Consider the following 24026-nt stretch of genomic DNA (forward strand, 5'->3'; position numbering starts at 1 on the left):
AGCTAGAAAGAAGAAATTTCATATTTTAGAGTAATACTGAAATATATTTATTTTATGTACATATATTTTATTCACTTGTTGCAAAGTCCTCTTCGTCTAAAATTTTTTTCTTATTAGATTTATGGTGTAATGTAGATATATTATCATTTTTTGATTCCTCAAGTTCGGAATCGTTAATGTTAATGGAATCGTTTATATTATTATCTTCCACATCAGTCTCATTTTCTTCTAATTTGCCTACTAGAATCTTCTCTTTATGAGTTTTTTCTAGTAGAAGTGTTTCCGTTGTGTTTTTGTCTTCAATAACGTTTTTTTCTGTAGATTCAGTTTTCTCTTTTTTATCATTTCCCTTTTCTTTATTCGATTTTTTGCCGAGGTACTCATTAGGCTTTTTCAAGGGCTTTACATCATCTTGAGGTATTTGAAAATTACTTATATTAGAACCAGGCTTAAATAGTTTATTACATCCTTCTACGTACTTCGGCATGTGTCTCTTCCTTGCTATATAGTTATATAACATTTTAATTTTTTTTATATCTATTAAGCTTAATTTGTGGTGATAACTTCCTTCTAATTTATCTAATAACTGAAATTAAAGTAAATTATTTTCATTCTGATAATTACATAAAGATACAAAAACATTAACACTTTATATTCTTTTAAATACGCTATGCTATTAATGATAAAATAATACCACCTCATTCTCTACAATCGTTATTGTCGCAGCTCCATTAGAAGTATATTGGTGGGTGTTGTAATGACCAGCACTTTCTATATCGTAGCTTAAATTATGGAAAAGCCATTCGTTGTCTTTTAAGATTTCAAACAAATACAATTTATCTGTAAATAATTATATATTTCCAAGATCAGTGTTAACATAATCAATTACATGAATGCATGGCACTTTTCTTTGCCTGCCTATGATAGAATAATCTAAAAAGTTAATAATAATATATTATTTATAAATTTGAAAAAGATTTAGCTTTTTTTACCTGGTAATATATTTTTTTGGTGAACTTCGATGAATTCATCCCGATTTGGCGCATTGTGCTGGGGTGGCACTCCGACCGTAGCCAGTACAATTCCTGGTAAATTTTCACCTTCGAGACAGTCATAACCCAAAATAATTCTCTAAAAAAACAATATTTAGGTATCTATAAGTAATACCTATAACAAAATGGATTCCATAATTTATAAATGTATATATAATTTGTATATTGCTAGTATATTAGTAGTAAATATAGTAAATATAGTTTAATTTTTGATATAACTTTATAGTTTTAATATTCAAATAATAACTTCGGCTTTGTTCTATTTCTTAAAATTAACCGAACGTCTTTAACCCATACCTACCTAATTTTTCCTAATGTTCTTAAAAAACATAAAAATACAAAAATTCTTGAATATGTCATCGCATCGATGTAAATTAAACTATAATTTTCTTGAACTGCTTGCTATAAATATACAAACCTGTACGCCTTCAGTTGTAAAATTTTTGAATGCGACATCAGTGCAGTCTTGTTGACCCTTTCTGTTCACGAAGAATACCCATCTGGTCGTATCATCTTCAGGGGGTCGGGGAATCTCCGTGAAGTGTAAACCAGTAGCTCTGTTAATTAAATCCAATTCAAATCGTATATAGTCACGTATAGGCTTATCTGAAAATAAGATATATTACATGTTTTTTTAGAAAACTTCCTATTAAGCTGCGTCGAAATTCTTATACGTTAAAAATGTTGTTAGCATCTCTGTACGGAGATTTGTTTTGAATTATTATGTGGCAAGCAAAGCATTTTCTCTTTTGCAAATTCTAAATTCTTTTTCTCTCATTTATTAAATATTTATAACACTTTTAGTGCTGTTTCACTTGAGAAATCAAAATATTACTTACTTTCCTATTCTAAAAAAAACGTATGGAATTTGATTGTACCAAGGAATAGGAAATAGGAAAAAGAAAGAGAATTGTTATCACATTACCAAAAGAGAAGTCATCGATGTAATAAGGTATAACTCCTAAAGGCCAAATATGAAACTTAACCATTTCTTCATCGGTAAAATCGAAACCGCTATCTTCATCGTCATTAGAAACGTGTGCTGCAAAAGCTTCTGCTGTGAAAATTAACGATTTCTCTAAATAAATATTCAAAAGCAATAAATATTATTATTAGTTGTTGTTACTGCAAGTTCTAAAATCTAAATCTCGCAAAAACATACGAATATCATATTAATATTTGTATTAATTAATTTCAAATTAAAATATAATTTCAAATTAAAAAAATTAAAGTCAACAACTTACATTTTAATTGCCAGCTTATAAAAAATATCCATATATTAATATATTGGAACATGTCTGCCTAAGAAGCGTTCCAGTTGGCACTATAAGAATTATTATATAGTTTCGCCATTTTATTACCGTCGATAAAGTTTACATTCAATATAAGGTAACACTTAAATGTACAAGTATTTGATTTTATAGTCCTACTTTCTATATATTTTATCAATACTAATACTAAAATAGTAAAAAATTGTGTCTGTACATTAAATTGTCGTATATTTGCGAATAAACAAGCAATAGCTTAAAATAATTAATAGAATCTATGATTTTTAAAAATTTATGTATCTGTTTACCTGTTTATACACACATATCTGAACTACTGGACTGATTTGAATGATTTTTTTTGTTGTGTAGACAAAAGGTGTAAGGAAAAAAGGAACAACTGAGCAAAATATTCAATACTGCATTTTCGTTAACTATTAACAGACGATTTTTCAATTTCACGCTGTAGCAGCAGCAACTACTACGGAACGACAGACGGAACCTAACGACAAGATTCTCCGCTTTCCGCTCAAATTCGATACATTGAATGTTGAGTGGCTAAACTCATTTTTGTATTTTGTTTTACTACAACAGAAAGATAAAAGTAATTCATTCCCCCGAATAAGGATGCAACCCACAATTACTGCGTAAATACTTACATAAACTAAATAAAACACTACTATCATTTGTCATAACAATGTTCTGATAAATAATATTTATTTTAAAAAAAACTTTTACTTTTTAATTACTTTATATTTAATAAATTAATTAAGTATAAGCTTAAGTTTGACACAGCCCTCAAGCCTCAATGCTTGTGTTTAACACGCTATACCATCGCCCTACTGAACTATCCTGATAAACGTAACACACACTTTGAAAAAAAAACCCTTTAAATTTATTACTACTCAATAAAAATACATAAAAAACACAATATATTGTTTCCCATGAAACATATTGGAAATATTGACAGTAAAATTTCGCTTGCAAAATGCAAAATCCTGTGTGAAAAATTATTTACGCTATTTCAGGTTCAGCCGCGCCATTCGTATCTCTTATGACAGATTTCTCAGTTCATAAACATAAATTTTCTTCAGCGCGATACTCGTGGGAACGAGCCCGCGGCACCGCGACCACCAACACCGATCGACTTTTCACTTTCAAAGTTACTATCACACAAAAATATACCTTATCGCTTAGATATAAAACCTATATTCAATAAAACAATCGATCCTTTGTTAGAAAATAAAGCCGTTTCAGAAAATTGCCCGCTATTCCTCTACGGTTGCGTTCGCAATAAAATAAAATGGCGGAGATATGACAGTTCGCGTCGCGTTCTAAAATACACCCTCATAAATAAAATGTGAACATCGCCTTACATCGATATGGACGTCGATGTTATTAAACAAACCTCTTTAACGGATCGCCAAATGCCAATAATCGTTTGATTTGTTATCGTGCTTTTAATGGTTACCAGAATATACGCGATTACAACTAACTTGTTACTTAGATCTGTATTATGCAATTTTATGTTCATTTTATTATCTGTACACATTAATATACGAGTAAATTGTTATCTGCATTTTGTTTTTAAATATTAAAAAGTACATCGTGGTGCAGTTGGGAAGCGTCTGCTTGTAATGGTTGTGAATTTGATTTCTTCAGGTATGTTCATTGTTTATATTTAAAATATTTCTTTGACTTGGTTCGTAAAATCATTTCATTGTTTTTAGCATAAGTTTAAAACACAGTGATAGGTAGTGCGTTTACAAAGCCACTTTAAAGCTTTATTTGGCCATTTATTTTTGATTAAAATGTCAGTATATTAATAAAAGTTAATTAGAAATTTTCATCTTGTTTTATTTATTTTTTTATGTTTTAAAAACCATTTTAAAAATAAAAAATATTTGATTTGAATACCCAAGTTGCAAAATTGTAATTTATCAAACCTATGAACCTGTACCTAATAATAAAATTTCATAAGCACATAAAGGTTGCAGAGCGAAGGCGGGGAAAATCTTGCAGTTGGTAATATGAGAAGGAATGCCTAGCGCAGATACTTTGTATAGAAATTATAAATGTAAAGAATTTTTAATAAATTTTATTGCAACGTCCATTTTACTAAAGCGTATACTTTTATTTTTTTTTATGGCTGACTTTATTAAAAGCAGAAGAATTTTTCATATTGGAAATAGTTACTTTATTCTTTTTGTGCATAGACAGAATACCAGTAAAATGAGTTTATAAAATAGCTTCACGCTATACGCCACATATAGCGGGGAAGTAGGAGGGAACCTAGTGCTAACACTTTCCATTCTCTACTCTCCGCATAATTTTCGAGACAGTGTATGTTTGCAGAACCCAAAGCTGGGTAGCTTTATTCTGATATCAGAGCGGTGATATGAAAATACTTCATTCCCCCGATTAGAAATTGAACCCACGACCGTCGCGTTTAAGATCAAACACTGTCTGCTCATCAATATATGTGATATTGAACTTAATATTTATATTTAACATACTGTAATTGTCTTAGGTCCTAAGTTATTCTGTGATAACATAATTAACGCCATTAATAAAACAGGAAATTAAAGGTTGCAACCAAATTGGCACCTAAGTAGATATCTAACGCGATTAGCATCTACTAACGCCTCGGGCGATGCGCATATATAAATCTTTCCTTGTAATATTCGTCACGAATTCGTAATTCCTATGTTCTATGAACAGAATGAAGCCTTTATGTCCTAAATAGTATGGAAGTTGGTATGTATCAACATGTAAGTATAGGGTGTACAGAATACAAAATTCGGTTCATTTTCTTCTAAAATGATAACGGTATTGCTTATAAATTGGAATAATCTACACAAGTTGACCCAGGTCATAGATCTTCCATGTAAGCATTGAAGGTATCTTAGGTAGCTTAGGTACTTACCCATTTATTTATTAATGAATTTGTTAAAAATATCACATAGGATGTATTTTTATAGGATGTAATTTAATATCAAAATTATAGTAATCTCAATATATTTGCTATAGATAAATTATGAGAATTTAGTGTCAAACCATTTCATCGTTCCCCACTTTCTGTAGGAATTGGAAATACTGCTTGTCGAATGGCGAAGCTCGCCGTTTTACCAGAGAGGGGCAACGAAAACAATTCAAACCGAGTCCGAATCGAATCCACAACTATCGCGTTCACCACGCCACGCGTTCATTGTTAAATATTAAGATTTGCATGTTTTTGTTTTAAATTATAGATATCCACCAAATCATTTTGTTGCTAATATATGTGCATAATAATAAAACCCCACTTGTGAGAACTAGCTTAATTAGTGCATACAGAGTGCATCATTAATATTGGTCGTTTAAAGTGGCAGCTATTTGTATTCATATTAATATGATAATATATTATTTATTTTGACCGAATCTTTTATAAATGGTAAAGATAAAAATGTTGAAAAGGTGAAATAATAAAAGGCATATATTTGATCAATTTTGTATTTTTAGTAACAACTAATCAATATTTTAATCATAAATATGTAGATACTAATGTACAATGGGTCAACCGCAACGAGGGTCACTGGACGAAATATAATTTCAAAATAGGTAAATTCATATACAATAATAGTATTTGAGATTCAGATACGTTCAGCTCATTTCAATCGAATTGTTATTTTATATTAACAATAAAATGCTACATTCACATAAATAACTTAAGAATATCAAAATAAAAATAATATTTACATGCGAATTTTTTACACTGACAATTTGATTAGGGCGAGGACACATGTTAAAACCTGGGATTCAACTGTCACAGATAAAAAATCCAGAACAAATTGAAATTTGGATTGGTGACAGATAAAATATTATAATAAAATCGATTTTATCACATTCGATTGGAGGCTAAAATTTTAAAAATGGATTCATTATCCAACTACGGAAGGTACAACTATGAAATTAAAAAAATAAACTTCAGTCTTTTATTTCCACGACGTTCGACAACCTGTTTGAAATGCAAGCATAACAAATACGTACTAAAATGAAATACCAATATGTATGTATAAAAACAGCATATCACAGATATCGTTATAAATATTAATTGCCAACTGTCGTACAAATTGTTTAAATTTCTTTTTAAGTATTTTCACCCAGTTCAACAACAGTGACCTGTGATAGCGAATCTAAAGAAATCCCGATAGTTTTAACATGGGATTTAATACTAAAATAATAATTTCATTTTACTTCAGCCACAATCTGAAGTAAAACGGAATTCTTAATCGAAGCAATAAATAGCTTAAATACATAACTTATTTCTTATACATAGAGACGTTCAGTAGATCTTACTGTATTTTACATTCTAAACTATGTTTATATCACATATGAAAATCATTCACGTTGATACAAATAATTATACTTAGTAAAGCTTCTTTTAATAGCAAACTGTCGAGCTCGGACATCAGTCTAGTACAAATATTTATATATTTTAAATTTAAATTGTATAATATCATCAAGTTTTATAAACCGTCAACTATATTACGATATCAGATGTGAGGTAACAATTTGTAAGTTAACAACATTTATATGCTATCTGTACGTATGAATATAAATAACCAGAATAAACAGTTTGCGATATCTGCACTAATTAAGAATGTATGAGAGGCAAAAAAAATTTTTGTACGTGCTTAAATAAATATTGGACAATTTAAAAGCACGAGCGAACGTTTAAAATGTATAACAAGTGTCAATCGGGCTTACGTGCAACTTTATCACGGTATATCGGCCGCAGCACGCAAAGAATATTATTTATATATATAATACTGATTATTTAATTCTTTTAATATTTAATTAAAATTCTCGAGAGCGTTTATCTCATAATGTGGGACACTTTTACGATGGCGCTACTTATTCACTGATAAGGCCCAAATGCAAACGGCACCGGCGGACACCCAAGATGGTACTTTATGCTAATAAAGCTAAGCCACAAATTCCATTAGCAGGACGAATAATTAATATAAAACTATAATTACAAGATAATTTCGCTCTCGAGTTTTACAACAGTTACGCGACCGTACACCCGACGCGGACGTCTATAAAATAGAAAATGTATAAAACTGGAATTATCAATATGCGAAGCGTTCAGCTTCATTAAAATATAATTATAACATTAATTTTAACTTTATAATGATATTAGTTAAATATCATTAAAAGTAGTCTAATATATCTGCCGCTCGGGTGAGTAGTCACGGTGTTAAGCGCGGAATCTAAAGACTAACATTCATGCTCCTGACCGCGTGAGGAAACCAACAAGCCCAATTTCGAAGTAGCCGCGAGATGATAGTATGTTGACAGGAATATATCGCCGATAAACTGGTCTCATTAGTATCCCAACGACAGTGTCTTTAATAACATTACTAGATCACATGTTCGCACTTAATAGACAAATAAATTAAACGACCGAGTAACAGCTTATTTTAATTTCACGGGAGAAATAAACAGCGATACAGAATTATTTACATAAGTCAATATTGATGGCGACTTCGCCAACTCCGATAGGGGTATAAGGTTTTTAATATACACATCTGTTATTCAAGTCCACTCTAATGAGAGTCACATCCATCACTAAGTCTCGATCACAAAAGTGTACGCGTCAAGGCGCTCACTTGTCTATAAACACGTGTTAACTACTTTTTCCGTACGACACGATTTGCATTTAACCTCGCAGCACCAGTGGAATGTACAGTTGCACCGTTCCACTACAAACACAGTCTCGGTCCGGTATCCGCGGCCGCAACACATGAGATCGCAGCCGTCGACGCCGATGCTAGTATCGTTGCAGGCACGCCCGTGCGTGCCGGGAATGCCCAGCCTAGGGTTCTTCTCGCAGAAACCCGGTGATGGTTCTAGGTAAACTAAATCCTTGACACCAGGTGTTTTATGATCAGGATTGTGTGGTCGGAGTTGGAACTTATACCGATCTCTTCGAGGAACTCTGTGCGCAGCTGCGTCGTTCCTCTGAACAGGCACTTCAACTTCCGTATTAGGCATCATGACCCGCGATGCTCCATCGAAGCGGTCCTTTAAGGCGTCCCCCACGGATCTAAAACTGGGGAGCCTCATCCAACAAGTCTTAACTGTGCAGGATCCAGACATACCATGGCATTTGCATTCCTGGCGCATCTCCGTTTGCACGTGCTGTGGACAAATACAATGATTAATAATATGTCACAAAAACATCAGATCTCTTAATTTATTCAAACACATGAGGAGGTCTATAATGATGTCCAAATATCTTTAAATTCCTTCGATAAGCGCCGATGTAGGTGATCGATGATCTTTAAAGAAACTTCATCGATCGCATCTTACGATCGAGCAAATTGTTACAAATGGTGACGAGGTGGGCCGGTCGTCACCGCGCGTGTACAGATCATAAATCATGTTCTAGATACATTCATCATTCTAAGAAGGTAGATAAATGACGCTAGGATAGAGACAGTAAATATTTTCCTAGCCAGCGAGCGCGCACAGTTCGTAGAAAATGTCGACAATTTTTTATTGTCATGTATATGGATATGAGCGATGCATTTTACAGTCCAGTGTCTTAATATGTGTTAAATAATCGGCGGAATGCCGTGAATATTCATCAGGTGGACACCCAGTGCGTCCGGCGTGACAAGAATTAAGCACGTCGGTTAATGATGCATTTGGGTGGCTCGAGTCCCCAGACGTCCCTTTTGATGCATTTTAGGAAGGCATGGACAGTGGATATGCAAATGTGGGTGTGCGGTGGGAGGGAGATGCGCGAGCGCAACGAATGGGTGCCTGTTGCGCACTCGTCGCGCAGTGGGCTGAGCTACTTGACGCATAATTAATTTTAGACTCAAGCGACACGTCAAGTGGTTGACGACGATCGACACCCGGACTGGTAATGTAAACATAATACGTTGACGTAATATGTCGACGGCCACTTGGATTGCTCGACTCAAGGGTACTTGGCTACCGTTGATATCGAGTCATATCTACTCGCTAATTGACACATCAAGTGAATACTTGAAAGGACCTACCATTCTACCGGCTTCATTGTTGTGTAGGTTCATCTTCTCCCTCAGCGTCTTCGCTCTCTCGCCGGTGTCCACGAACTCCCTGCTGAATCGGAACCCGAAGCCGATGTTGTCGCTGCAGCCGCCCCACTTCCAGACGCGCACGTTGGCAGCGGCGGCGGCGCGCGAGCGGTGCGGCGCTCGCTCCACGTGGGAGTAGTCACAGGTGCACGACTCGATGGAGCCCTCGGCGCACGCGCGCGACACCGCGTGCGTCACGCCGGCGCTGGTTATTGCGTAAATGAACGCTGTTTCACGGCAACCTACAAACAAATACGTACTATTAGAAAATTAATTATAATTTTTAAGTACCTATCTATAAATATTATTTATATAAAAATAAATTATTATGTCAAACAACTGTCCGTAAATTTTCCATCGTTATTAATATTAGTCCAATATTGAAAAATTTGGCATTTAATATGCCATTACAATTAGTGTTCTTTGTTTGGAAACCCATATTTTATATTGAGACAGCTTCGTGGGTTACCGTGATAATAGACTGCTATAAACATATAAAATGCAGGTACCGGTACCGGACCTCGCTTCTGGCTTAATATTGTTGTTTTTGTAATAACAATATAAGTTTTATATATTATGTTTTTGTGGATAGGCATGTTTGGTGTACACATAATTAATACGTGAGCAGCAGAGGTGGTCATATTTTAATCAGTTTTTATTATGGCTTAAGGCTAACAGATAAAAAGTTGAGGTCAATTTGGCATTTAAATGAAAAATAAAACATGCATTCACATATATACAAGTATAATAATAATTAATGGCCTCCCATGCAATACCTACACGCGCAAAGTTAATATCAATTAGTGACTCGAAATAATAGTGGTATAAATCGAGTAAGTCGTAATGTAATCCTTAGTAATTACCAAAAGAACTCCGAGCACAAACACAAAAGGATCGATGCATTCATTCATCTCCCGAATACATAAATCGATTCTTCTCATCCCGTATCGAATACTATAAATAATTAATGGGCCGGCATTAGAATCAAATACTCATAAAATACAATTAAAAGAGAGAGGGTATATCTCGATGATGGAAAATAAAAGAAGCGCCTCTTACCCACCCGGGAGATTATAAATTTGATCATTACAAGTACTGGCGAGCGCAACGAATCTTTGTAATATCGATATCTGATGGTTCTTGGCATTAGCATCGATAAGCCTTACAGTAAATGTTTAATTGTATAAAAAGCTATAATTAAAAACTATTATTTAATAGAAATATAATAAAATAATATTATTTATTATAAAATTTAAGTGAAATTTGATCTACCTATTTAGAACAACGAATATAATTTAATAGTTAAAAAGATATGACAACTATGATAGCCTGACTCATCACGCGAGTCAAGGCTATAATGAAATTCCTCCGCGTTAAAACCGGAAGTAGTTCGATGGCTTCGATGGCCATTTACCTTAATCATAATTAAAGATGACCCGTTTTTTTCAACGCAATATTTTATCTCGGACGTTTTCACTATTTTTACTTAATACAACTAAAATGACAGATAATGGGTCAAGTCAAAACTCAACTTTTTTAATTTTATAACACCTTAAATTTTATATCTTTATTCGTCGTATATCCTGTTTAGATGTATATTCGTATAAATATAAATATTATTATTCTGTATAGCTGTAAGCTCAGAAGAGAGCATAGTGTTAAGAAATTCTTCTCCCCACTTTCCGCCGAATTCTGGAGGCATTGCGTGTTGAGCGGTAGAAATCAACGCCGGGATTCCCCTTGACAGCAAAGCGAAGAAATGAAAATATTAAATATTCAATTTCGAGGGGGAATCGAATCCATAACCTACCGCGCTTAAAGCCACACGCTTGTGGCCGTGCGCCACGACTGGCCTCAATAAGTCCTCTTAAATATTATTCAAAAATATCAAATACTTTATAATTGTACAACGTAAATTAAAGTTTGTTATTAATAATATAAACGTCTTAGGTGGGCTTCCGTCGCCACGCAATTTAAACGGAAAAAAATTTACACAGTATCTTGTATTTGTTATTATTAATAATAATATATGGAACGGTCGAAGTCGACCATCGTTATTAAGGACTTAATAAGCAAATGAAAATATTTTTTTTATTGAGTTGTCATCCCGATATAAATTACGGGCGGCGCACACTGGTGCAACCAGATCGCTTTTTGTGTTCTTTTGGATGTAACACAAAAGTATTTTATTCAGCAATTACTTGAGACGTTCAGAGGAGAATTTTGATGTCGATTTGGCCATCATTCAATGCTGAAGGGGAATTAAATCAACGATCACAAATACAATCCCTTGCAGCATTTATCTTCTATAATGAATTGGAAAGGTATTTCTCGTTATAAAAATAAGTGTTGGTCCATTAAGTGTGACGCTTAAAATAATGTTTGTATTAAGTCAACTATTTGGAATTTTTTAAGTTATTTTGTCTAATATTCTTAAAATATGAAAAAAATTGAGTGAGTCAACGGAGCTCTGCCCCGGGGTGCCGCGGCCAGGTGGGCGCGTCCTATCGCGACTATCTACGCGTCTTCGAAACACGTAGGAACCAGTGTCGACATCTGGCCACCGACATCTGTCTGCACGCTGTGATTTTTATGTGACTACTTTTACTTTATCTCCGCTCTGACATAACGGAACATTATCTTATCAAAACAAGGCCAAAATATAATTATTAATTGATCTATGTTTATTGGATAATACCAAAAGACGATCGACTGGAGTTCCACTTTCGCGTTCGTTTTTTATATTGTTTAATATAACATTTTATATTTGTGTATTATAATAAATAATTCAATAATCATTTTTATTTGTCCTCCTCGACCATCGATTTTGTTCAACAACAAAGAGGATTGTCGCATTTTGCGAATAAATCGCGACGTAGAAAAATTATGACAGATGTCCTTACAAGCTCCGTCGGAGGGGCCACATTAGTCACAGCATTAAATAAAATGTAAATTCCTACTATTAACTGCCCAAACAACGCTGAGCCGACACCAGCCACGTACGGCCTAATACAAACAGCGATTAGTATCGCAGCCATAGATCGTCCATAAACCCTTTATAATTAAGTTCCACCATTATTTTATTGAAGCAATACCACCGCATCAAACTGCAGTCAAATAAGAACAAACATGAGTAATGTGAATCTATAAAAGTAAATTATTATTATAACTGATAATAAAGTGCTGTCGGTGGATTATCTGTGTGGATAATAAATGGTCCCGGAGTCGGTTTACAACGCGAGCAGTCGGGCACCGAGCGATAATTCCATCCCGCCGGATTGGCAGTTAAGGCGAGGCGTTGAGAATTTATAAAAGTCAAAAAGTCGTAAATCCTGCGTACGACTCGCGCTCGCTTCGTAAAATAAAACTTAATCACTGTTGACATTTGATGAACACCTGGTGATCAGTGCCTCATGGAGGAAACCATAAAATAATTGGAAATTAATGCTCTAATTAAATATGCTGGTCAGCGTCAGCATTGAGTCATCACACCGGATTGTTTCCGAAAGATTAATTTGAAAGATTGACTTATGACGATTTCGCGCGTCGCGCCTCGCGTATCTTATTATTTATGGCAACCCGCATTATTCAAATTTGATGAGATGTAATTACTCAAAACAACCATAAATCACTCGCGCTATAATGCGCCGTTTGGCCGGTTTGGACGTCGACGGTCGACGGTCGACCTATTGAGGACGGCCGTCGACAGTGATGAAGTCATTTATTAGTGTTTTACAATATTTTACGAGTATATAATGTCATATTAGTGGGTTCTTTGATAGTATCAGCTTCTATTTTAAGAGAGCTTGTATGAAACATTAAAATTAATTTCTTAAGAGGCTACTAGAGAGGCTCGTAATAACGATAAGTTTTACTGTAATGGCTTTAAGAAAAAAGGTAATAAAAGTCATAATTCATTTTAGTTATGCCCTATAAGGGTGATAATTTCACATTGAGTCCTCTGCTCGAGAACTCTCGGCGACAATTCAAAATTACGTCGCTCATATATCACTCATTGTGAGTGGCACAAAGCGCTCGGGGCTACCACTCGCTACCATCCACCATCCCGACACCCATTCATGCGGGGGACAAAGACGTTTGTTTCCAAACTAAGAAAAAACACCGAAAATAATTTCTTTTTAACAGAATATTAACTGTCTATAAATAATGAAACACGATCGTCAATTTTGACCGTTCTGTAAAATGTACCTACACGTAGCTTTTGAAACATAATATAAAATTTATATGAAACCTTTTTAAATGTCACAAATTGTTATAACTAAAAACAATTCAAACTCCACAAAACACAAAACGCTTATCTAATTGAGCATTAAATATATCGTCGAGGGCATTTTATTTGCTTTTTATTTTGTGAGCTCGTTTTGTACGTTTTGTCCACCCACGATGGAGGAATCTTAGTCCGAGATTCCATATGAAACCTTCAAAACAGGAAATATTTTGAGAAAGGTCGTTTTATTGGGCGAGTTACCTGCCATTAGACGCTGCGATAGGTGTAAACGTGGCTTCCGTGTGACGTACGAGCACCGTCGCATGCTCATCGCCAAACCTCTCCGCAGGGGGCCTCGCCGCGGGAATCAGGATCATATATTTTTCTATTCTCAGGTCAACAATGGTCCGAACTATAAAGCGGACCATTGTGCCGTTGTCATCATTTGTGTTAATACGATCCTTGAGGTTTACACCACAATGAGATGGAGATGTCGCGTCAACTCCTCAATGGCGTGTCGACGTGTATATTAGTAATTATCCGTGCCCCTTCCGGGGGGGCTTTGTCCATACCAACAGTAATTATGACGGGCGATACTTATTCAAAGATTTTTGGTTCTCGATGAGATGTGGGGATTCGAAATCATATTTACGATTTTTTTTTTGTAATGAGTTGTGTGGAGCTCCCGCCGCGATCGCTTGTCCGTTTTATGCGTTTCTCAAATGGACGTAATTGCAATGTATTAAAAAAGTTTATCGGCAGATATTTGCGGCTGACCTGTAATATAGGCCCCGCTCGCCCGCCCTGCCTGCCCTTAATAAAGTAATATGCTCTAAATATACACGCATATAACATAAATTATGTATTGCCTTTTGCTCTTTTTGTAAAGTGAAATTATTACGGCGGTCGGTGGTCTGCAGTGCTGTCTGGATTTTAATTTAGAAAAATGATTTCGAGACTTTGTTAATAGATTGTATCCAAATATAATGTAGATATTTATTCGGGAATTAGCTCTAGGCGTTTCGTTTCCTCGGAGTCTATTATTATTTTTAGCTGTTTGAAAAGAAAATGTGAGTAATGGCCGGTCATTATAGGTCTTAATAATGTTCATTATTCTTAATAGAATGTAGCATAATAATTTGGGTCGTATATAATTCTTTCGATTTAGTGAATGAACAAGTTCATTCAGACAGCAAAATGTTTATTTCGGCGTCGTTCACATACCGACATCGACATTATCTTAATAAATTTAAGTAAACATAGAAATCAATACACAATTATTGACTAATAAGATTTTATTAATTTATTAAAATGTTACCTTATCTGCTCGAATTAATATTAAAATACCTTAATTTGGTGTAACCTTCGGTCGACCTCCATTTTATATATTGTTTGAAGATCGTTACAATAATAATGATATTGCTAAATACGGTGATGTCTGGCAGGTTTTAAATATTTGTATAACGATTCATTTTGCAAACTAATTATATAAAGCTGCATTATTTTAAATGTGACCCAACGAGTTGGACATTATTGTTCAAGTTAACCTTCAAGCTTTTTTTAAAAAGTCACTTTCAAGCAACAACGAAGTGTAAGCTAATAGAGACATCATTTACGAATTACGTTTGCACGTTTCATTAACGTAAGAAGCGAAAGGCCAATAACCGTTGCGCACGCGCAGTCCTACATAAAACATACACCAGTTTCAAATATAAAATGATCGAATTAGATTTGATAATTTAACGAACGCTTTTAATTTTGAAGATAACCCCTCACTACCGGCTGACCCGAAGAAAACAGACGCATTTACTCCAATTGTATTTACAACAGAAATGTTACGTTCATTCTTAATCGAATTTGTTTTGGTTCACTAATAAAAAAGTCGAAAAAACTAATAAAAAGATAGTTTAGATTTACAATACGAGTTCTTTTTTGCTGTGGATAAGCGAATAATGTGAAGTAGGGACCAGATGTTTGCAGTTCGCAGGCTTATAATAAGGCATATCGTGCACAAAGCATCGAAATCGGACACCGGAGATAGGGCAGCCCTGATTTGAGAAGCAAATTTAATATCTACAGTCGCGATAACTCAAAACCATTTATATTCAACCGTATTTCTATGTATAATAGGGACTTTATTACGATGAAATTATAATATGAGAACGAAAACAGCGTTGTTATAACATTTTAATTTTCGTAAGTGCACCTTTTAAAAAATTTAATCTCGCCTCTTTATTATAACTTACGTACACCATTGGACGGTCACACACTACGGCTTTATGAAAAGAGATTTTAAATTTTAGGTGCTTTAAAGTACTTATTTGTTGATTTTTATCTAATAGATAACATCTCTATTCACGTTAACTAAATGGAATTGATACTAATTCTATTGTTGTAGTGTTTTTAACACTGGAGTCTCATCGAAGCGATGTAGCAAAAATTGTTGTTAAAATAATGTTTATTTTTCTATAATTTTTAAACAAATCAATTGATGTCATATAAAAAAACGTGAAAGGATAAGTAATAGAACAAATAAAAGGGCCATCGGCAAACGAGATTTGGAACGTCACTCGGTCGCATGTAATTGATCCAGGATGTTTTATCTTGATGAGCCCTTTATAGATGCCCCCGGCGCGCTACCCTCCCGGTGGATGCTGATAACATCTTCTAAAAGGGTTGCCAACTAAAGATATCACTTAATTTGTAGCCACTCTTTGTAACTCGGATTAAGGCTTGTTCTTTGAAAAAAATAACTTTTTTATTCAATTCAATATAGAAAAGAAAATTTAAATCGTGTTTTTTAAATCGCTTAAACGTCTCAATGCCTCGTAATCTGTTCCTTTGGTATCCTCGATGGGTATTTAGAGATTATCTTCTTAAGTTCTTTTTAATGTTTTGTTTTTTATTTGGGACAAAATTGAGACAAAGAATGACGCGTGTTCTCATATTCGCTATTTAAGCTTCTTGTTTTTTTCACCTTTGCCAAAAGGATAATCGTGGCTTAGGCATTAACTTGTCAGTCTTTATCAAAATTTATACTTAATTAAATCCATAATAAACAATTTATAAAACTAAAACTTTATGTTTATTGAGGTAATGCGCTCTGCAGTAGGTAGAGACAACACCCAATATTCTGAATACATTATTATCAAATTAAAAGCATCTTATTCTGGGATTCTTCTGAATGCATCGTTTATATAATATTTTTTGCTCATTTTTTTCTGTCAACACACTAACATGTCTATACGAGTGTATATTAATTTTATTACTCATATTGCTAAAAAGTGAATAAGGTTTTAAATATTTGTAAAAACTTACCTCTGTCAACAATTTTTCCAAATAAGTTCTTTCCTCTGAGGAAGTTTCTTGTAGAACAATTCCATCTTCTGTATTTGAACTGGTGTTGGCATTCCGCTACTGCCATACTTGCTCCTTTGGCCACCGCTGCTAAGACTCCAGGATTTTCTCGAGCTAACCGTCGCTGCTTCCTCCTCAGCGTCGCGTGAACTGCTGGGTCCATGTACAAAACTCCAGGGGAAACCGGTGACAGATTGTTGGGCTCGCCAGCTTTCGCAATACCCCTATAAAAATAAAAACATAATATAAATAAATGAAGAGCTCTCTGTTGTTTATTTTAATGTCTATACAACGTTCGCATTCGAGATTTGCAGTGCGACAACCTGTTTCTGAATGCAGGTCCACAAGTTATTAGATATTTGATACACTATCAGTGATGCCATTAATTATAATGTTGACTAATTAAGTTGTCAATTTATTGCGATACAAATCTTAATATTTTGTAACTGATATCAATCAATTTGCTTGTGGTTAAACTTAAAGAAAACATTAAGATTATTATTTTTTTATTATGGGGTTATCACCTTTAACGTGTATAGAAATTAAATGTATATGTTAAAATTTTATGTCAAGTTTGTTTATTATTTGGGCAACCTATTTTAATTAGCAGAAAGCCGCTGATTCCATTATTTGTCGCTAACAAATATTTGTTAAGATGCTAGAGATGTTCGTCTCCTATATGGTAAATGAGGTCACCGCCCACGCTTCGTTCACACACTAAAACTCTAGATTTAAGTGAAACGTACGTGGCTACGTGTTGTACGAGAATATTGTGTAGTGAATGTTATTCATTGCATTCGCTTCACGCTGTATCCCGCATATATCAGGGTAATCAATAGGAACCTGGGAACCTAATGTTAAGACATGCCATTCTTATTAAGACATTTCTGTACCTCACTTTCCGCCAAATTCTGGAGGCATTGCGTATTGAGTGGGAATCGAACTTACAACCTGTCGCGTTTGCACGTTTGGTCCCCTGCGCCACGACTGACTTTAATATTATTATGATGCTTAAATGCATAGCCAAAACTTTTTTTTAATCGAAAAACAAATGAAAAAAACCTTCCCACAGAGAACATAGAAAAAAATAGAACAAACACCCCGTAAGCCACTTAAGGCAAGGGGTGCAACGAAAACGCTCATTTGGGTGAAGACAACAAACAATCGACGACTGAACTGTCAATCTGCAGACGTTTAGATAAATATTTGCGTCGCGCATTAATCCTTGAGGGCCCAGTATGTAAATACGAGGAGAACGATCGACATCTCGGCCTTTAGCTCCGTCCTATTGCACACATACCCTAAGAAACAACGCTTCAAAATCGACATCACCATCCATTGCTGTTTAAACTAACTAAAAACCTCACTTTTTCTCAGTCCACGTGAAGTGTACGCGCTGCAATCAATTAAATACAGTACGGTTCTCATGTTAAGTTAGATAATAAAGGTAAAACTCACAAAAACGAAGCCCGGAGCGCTGTAAATCGTATTACTTCTTATTTACTTTTCTTTGTAGTCAAGTGTTACGTAAATATAGCGTTCGTTGGAAATTCTCATTTCCTTCGAGAATTTGTGGAGACAGTTCGACGTGAGTTTGTCCGCGCTTTAAACTATGATATATTTTGGTTTACTTTAACTAGGACAGACGCAGCCAGTTCAAATATTACTTTAAAGTATGTCTATTTCAAAGTACATTAGGTAAGTACTGTACTTAGAAATTGCTTAAGATTTTAATAGTTTAGCTATGTGTAATTTTCTTTAATAATTAATTGGGAAACACTGAAAACTTTAATCAAAAGCTAAATACTTTTCTTTATACGTCCATTTTTTAATAGAAATTCTTTAAACAAGTGTTAATTTAATTATTACCAGTAGAAACAATACTTGGCAAGGATGGGTATATTTGTGTCCGTTAAGTTACACTTGTCACGTCGGAGAACAAATAAAAGACACGAGGACCTCGGTAATATAATGAATAGCTTTCACGAGCAAGCGTTATGTTTGAACAGCGATAAAGACTGTGTGAATGTGTCAAAATAACAAATATTTTCTTTTCTCAACTCGACGATTTGCTGTTCCGCGTTTAAGCTTCAGAATGTTTGTATGTAACTTGATTCATGGACACATTTCTGACCTAAAAGGGTTTTGCTTTTTTTTTTGGTTCACGATATATCCCTGGATATAGAAGAGTAGGCAGAGAAAACCTTATGTTCATCAGACGCCGTTTCCATTAAGATACTTCCGAGTCCCATTTTCTGCGGAATTCTGGAGGCATTGCTTGTAAAGTGGCGTCAATTATTTGATCTAGTAACTACTAGATCAAATAATTGAAGATATTAAATACTTCTATTTATTATTTTTTATTAAACATTTAGAAAATTGGGCTATAACAAGTATAAACGGGCGAAGCCGCGATTAGGTCGCTAGTTCTATATAAAGAATATACAAGTATCTACCTAAGACATCTATACCGATTTCAAGACAATGAGGTAGTTATTAGGTATAGGTAGTAAATAGCAATCTATTTACTATTGATATAAGCGGTAAATAAATATTATATATTTCTAAGTATCTGAAGTCTAGAAATAGGTATATAATTGATTATTTATGAAGGCGGCGTTTACGTGTGATGTTGATTTATATTCAGTAACTGGACTCTAATACGGAGTTAAAATTCACACGATTAAGTGTATAAGGAAACTTAAATATTATGACCGACTTCAAGTCAGTTTCTATGAAATTTAGAAATATTGTTTTAGATTGAAATTTATGACTTCACTGTGTCTTAACGCTAGGTTTAGGTGTCGATTTAATATCAATTCAAGGAAAGATATATAAAGATATATGTATACAATATTAAAATAATATCCCCAATTAAACTATTTGCGGTGTTGAACTTAGCCATCTTATGTAAACGTATATTGTAAATAATATCACTTTTATAATATAATAATTATATTATTATTAATTAGGAACTAAAAGCCATATTTACACCCGCATTAGATGTTTAAACATATAGATATATTTTACAGGGTTCCGTACTCAAAGCGAAAAACATGTTACTAAGACTTCGCTGTCTGTCTGTCTATCCTTCCGTCTATTACCAGGTTGTATCTCATGAACTGGGATAGTAAGACGGCTTAATAGTATTTTGCTGCTATAACAAGAAATGCTAAAAAACGGAATATAATAAATATTTAAGAATTGAAGCCCCAATGCAATAAACGTTATTATTTTGCCGTTTTTAAAGATAATCATTCGGAACCCCCCGTGCGCGAGTCCGACTCGCACTTGCCCCCTTATATACATAATTTTACTCCTAAATAAATAGTTCCTAAATAATTATAATCATAAGACGTTGACATTAGAGTTAACTAATTATATTTTAATAGATATAGACCATTAGTTATATTTACATGCAAATATATGTACATATATGATGTGGAAATATATGATAATTGATACTTAAATGGTTTCAAAACTAGTCTGGTACAATTAAAAAGCGTGAAATTAGTGTTGTAATTATATGTATAGTAACACTCTGGTAGGAAGTCGAAATTGATTTTGGCTTAGGGTTATCTGTCCATACATAAAATTATAATAAGTGTAATATAATAACTTATTTATATATTTTATTTAATAGTTAATTAATTTACACGCAATGCCTCCAGAATTCGGCGGCGGAATTAAGGCGGAATGTGCAGAATTGAAATTCATAATGAGAATATTAACACTAGGTTCCCAAATTCCCTATGTCTACACTTCCATGTGCGGGATACAGCGTGAAGCTATAAATGAAAGATGTTGAATGAATGAAATTGTTATCTATACAAATGAATGTATTAACATGTAATAATATCATTTTTTAATAAATATATATGAAAACTGAAACTCGTTAATTTCATTATTTTCTTGATATAAAAACTACATTTTTCATACAAAATTTAAATTAATGAAATATAAAATACCTATTTATAAAGCAGCGCAACTACGATATGAAGTAATGTAATATTTAGTAAGTCGTATGAGCTATGAATACTAATTGAATAATTGAGGTGTGGTAGTTTTTTGTGTTTTAAACGAAGTTGATTATTTAAGTAACTATCAACACTTGTTATATCTATTTTAAGGATTTTTTAAGAATTTTTGAATATACTTTTTCTTAATCAAAATAAAAATATTCTTTGAAATAAATAATAAAGTATAGGTATTTCTCATTAAACTTTATATCATTAAGAAGAAAATGAAAGTAATATTCTGATAAAGAATAATAATAGATGATGGAAAATTAAGACGCATTTTTTTATTATAATTGATAAGTTAATTCTTTAAGTTAACGATGTATGTATATATGATATTGCCTATAAACACATTACCGTCGGTCGGTAACTTATTTTAGAAGCTAACGCAATGCAATTGACTAATATTTAGCTAAAGTAAGGATTATTATTTACAATTTAACATTAATTTCCATTATTTTATTAATAAAGTAATAAATAAAAATATTACTATTAAATATATTTTAAAATTGAATTTTTCGTTAAAATTTCAGTATCTAAAGTTCCACTCAAATTAGTTAATTACACAAACAAGAGTATATTTGCTTAATGCAATGCGCACGCGCCACTGTATCTCACACTGATAGCGTGTGATAAGTTTTTTTAGTAACTATAAAATTATAGAATGGACATTTTTAGACTTCATACATTTTTATAAAACAATATTTACTTAGAATTCTACTTTGCCCCTCTTATCTTCATTCTATTTAAATGTTGTTTTTTCTTTAATATTAAATAATAATATATTATATATTCACATAAAAGAAAAATATAAGGAGTTTTTTTAGCTTTTTTTTCCTCCCAGAATGAGATAAGAACCTGTAACCATCACTTTTACAGTAAGACGCTTTGCAATTGAAGAATTTAGGCCTTAATTGAAAATATTAAAATTCATCACGTCAATATCAATTTGATACTTAAGTTTTATTTTGAAATTATTATTCCTAAAAAAAGTGTTAAAATAATTTCATAAACTATAGTGACTTGATGAAGCAATTAATCATTATTGAGTATTAGCTTTTAAAGCGCGGACGTAAGGTGATTGATTATGGATAATTCCGACCGCCTACTGTTTAATACAGCGTTAATATTTAATATTATTAATATACGTATTATAATTTTAACTATATTAATAAGAGATTATTATTAATTATATTCATATTTTTTATTACCGTCGGATAAAATTAGTAGATATCACTATTATATTACTTTAGCATATAAAAAGGAAATTCAAAGGTAATCGATTAAACTTTAAGTAAAACTTTTTATGTTCACTGATTTTATACGGACATAAAAAAATTGAGTAATTAAAACTGTATCTCCGAAATATATCTCGAAATTAAATGACGCTATAAACGTGAAAATATATGAACGGAGTAAAATTAGCGTGAATTTGTTTTGGTTATAAATTAGCCAATTCCGTGATAACGAATTATGTTTATTTCATTTTAACAGATTATAAACAGTTTTTATTTGAAGAAATTTTCTTATCTATACATAAGTATATGCCTATTATAAAAAATATACGTCTCATGTTAAAAAAACCTAGTTTTTTTATAATTAATTTATTCTAATAGAGCGTATACACTGTGCGTCAGGGATTAGGGTTGTCGCATACCAGCAGCCGGGCGATAGTGTGTGCAAATATAGTTTTGACGTCCGTCACTCGGCTCACGCGTTGACGACTACTTAAATATTTTCATTTTAACATGATATTACAAGAACCGTAATCATTACCATAAATAATTATACTAAACTAAAAAATCAAAAATATAACACAATATTATTAAGAAGAATATAAGAATCAGTTTAAAAATAATGTAATTTTATTTATTAAATAAAAACTAAAAAATATTTGGCATATTAGCATATAGTTATGCATACGCTGTGCATAATCTGGCATACTTTTATTTATAGCCTAATAATAATTCATGTAATGTTCGCACGATGCAAGTTTTAGGATGCATTAAGTTTAACAGCACCATTAGCGATATCGCGCGCGTCTGTTTACGAGTTTTTTTAATGATTCGCTAATTATCTCCTCTCCTTTATAGAGGAAGTTGTTTGAGCGTGTGATCAGCAATGTGTACTGGTTTTATCGATGACGATAGAGATATATTTATATCTCAATAGTAATTTCGAGATTTAGAAAGTGATACTTGTTATGTATTCGTAGTATAAGTATTTTTATTGACAATTTATGAATATAATATTCTATAAAACTAATTACTATTTGAAGTTGAGAACACTAATTTACATTATTAATATAAATTATTTATGAAAAATATTAAATTTACGACATCTCACTGACATTACACAAACTGTACATAACATTACGTAGAATTTGATGATAACAATATTATAGCAAAATACAAGAATAATGCTACAAAACTTAACCAAGATAACCAAACTAACTTACCACCACATACTCCCTCGTCCTCTCCTGGGCTTGTTCGCGGCTTCACACCTCAAACACAGAAAAAGCACAAACATACACAGCCACTTCATTTCGATGGGCGGACCCGCGGCATGAGCGCGGTCGAGCAGCGCACGGTACACTCTGACGAGATCTCGCGTTACCGCCGAGGCGGAGTCGTGGAGGGAGGCCTTACCTGCTCGCCCGCCTGCTTTTTTTATTACGCAATTAGGTAATGGATTATCGCAGGGATTTTTTTTTGTTTGATCGATATCCGATTTTTTGATTAGGTAGGAGTGTGTGAAGCTTAATTTTAGTTAACATTAATATAAGGTTAAGATAATATACTTAGTTAAAAAAATACAGGTAAACTTCAGTTTAATAATACCTACGTAATAACGTAAGATATTTAGGTTTTGTAAGATGAATTTAAAGTTACAGATATAACATTAACAAAATCTATTATAACAAACTTATATATTTAAAAAAAAAACATAATAAGAACATTTTTTAAGCAACACTAACTAGTTCTAAGGAT

The 24026-nt window shown here is 33.1% G+C and overlaps 3 protein-coding genes across 3 annotated transcripts; all 3 read right to left on the minus strand.

Moving 5' to 3' along the window:
* Positions 1–20: 20 nt before the first annotated feature.
* Positions 21–1127, minus strand: LOC146541630 (uncharacterized). Its single transcript, XM_085195805.1, has 3 exons — positions 993–1127; positions 698–840; positions 21–586 (listed from the first exon to the last, which is right to left on the minus strand). Exon 3 carries the CDS (start codon positions 518–520, stop codon positions 68–70), a length of 453 nt encoding a protein of 150 aa, XP_085051931.1. The 5' UTR covers positions 521–586; positions 698–840; positions 993–1127; the 3' UTR covers positions 21–67.
* Positions 677–2163, minus strand: LOC146541631 (seminal metalloprotease 1-like). Its single transcript, XM_085195618.1, has 4 exons — positions 1978–2163; positions 1471–1658; positions 993–1131; positions 677–840 (listed from the first exon to the last, which is right to left on the minus strand). The coding sequence occupies exons 1-4, from the start codon at positions 2039–2041 to the stop codon at positions 677–679; spliced, it is 555 nt and encodes a 184-aa protein (XP_085051744.1). The 5' UTR covers positions 2042–2163.
* Positions 2164–5795: 3632 nt separating this feature from the next.
* Positions 5796–23641, minus strand: wg (Wnt family member 1 wingless). Its single transcript, XM_085189885.1, has 4 exons — positions 23492–23641; positions 16976–17238; positions 9373–9671; positions 5796–8503 (listed from the first exon to the last, which is right to left on the minus strand). Exons 1-4 carry the CDS (start codon positions 23578–23580, stop codon positions 7976–7978), a joined length of 1179 nt encoding a protein of 392 aa, XP_085046011.1. The 5' UTR covers positions 23581–23641; the 3' UTR covers positions 5796–7975.
* Positions 23642–24026: the final 385 nt, after the last annotated feature.

Source organism: Heliconius melpomene, chromosome 1, assembly GCF_056956725.1.
Source record: "Heliconius melpomene rosina isolate 202511_hmr_F chromosome 1, ASM5695672v1, whole genome shotgun sequence".
NCBI lineage: Eukaryota > Metazoa > Arthropoda > Insecta > Lepidoptera > Nymphalidae > Heliconius > Heliconius melpomene.

Excerpts from the sequence above, each read along its gene's own strand:
- LOC146541630 (XM_085195805.1), bottom strand. The coding sequence starts at position 520 with ATGTTATATAACTATATAGCAAGGAAGAGACACATGCCGAAGTACGTA.
- wg (XM_085189885.1), bottom strand. The coding sequence starts at position 23,580 with ATGAAGTGGCTGTGTATGTTTGTGCTTTTTCTGTGTTTGAGGTGTGAA. Across the intron at positions 17,239-23,491 it reads GGACGAGGGAGTATGTGGTG|GGGTATTGCGAAAGCTGGCG; the intron begins GTAAGTTAGTTT and ends TTATTTTTATAG. Across the intron at positions 9,672-16,975 it reads TGGAAAAATTGTTGACAGAG|GTTGCCGTGAAACAGCGTTC; the intron begins GTAAGTTTTTAC and ends ATTTGTTTGTAG.
- LOC146541631 (XM_085195618.1), bottom strand. The coding sequence starts at position 2,041 with ATGGTTAAGTTTCATATTTGGCCTTTAGGAGTTATACCTTATTACATC. Across the intron at positions 1,659-1,977 it reads CATCGATGACTTCTCTTTTG|ATAAGCCTATACGTGACTAT; the intron begins GTAATGTGATAA and ends TCTTATTTTCAG. Across the intron at positions 1,132-1,470 it reads TTACAACTGAAGGCGTACAG|AGAATTATTTTGGGTTATGA; the intron begins GTTTGTATATTT and ends TTGTTTTTTTAG.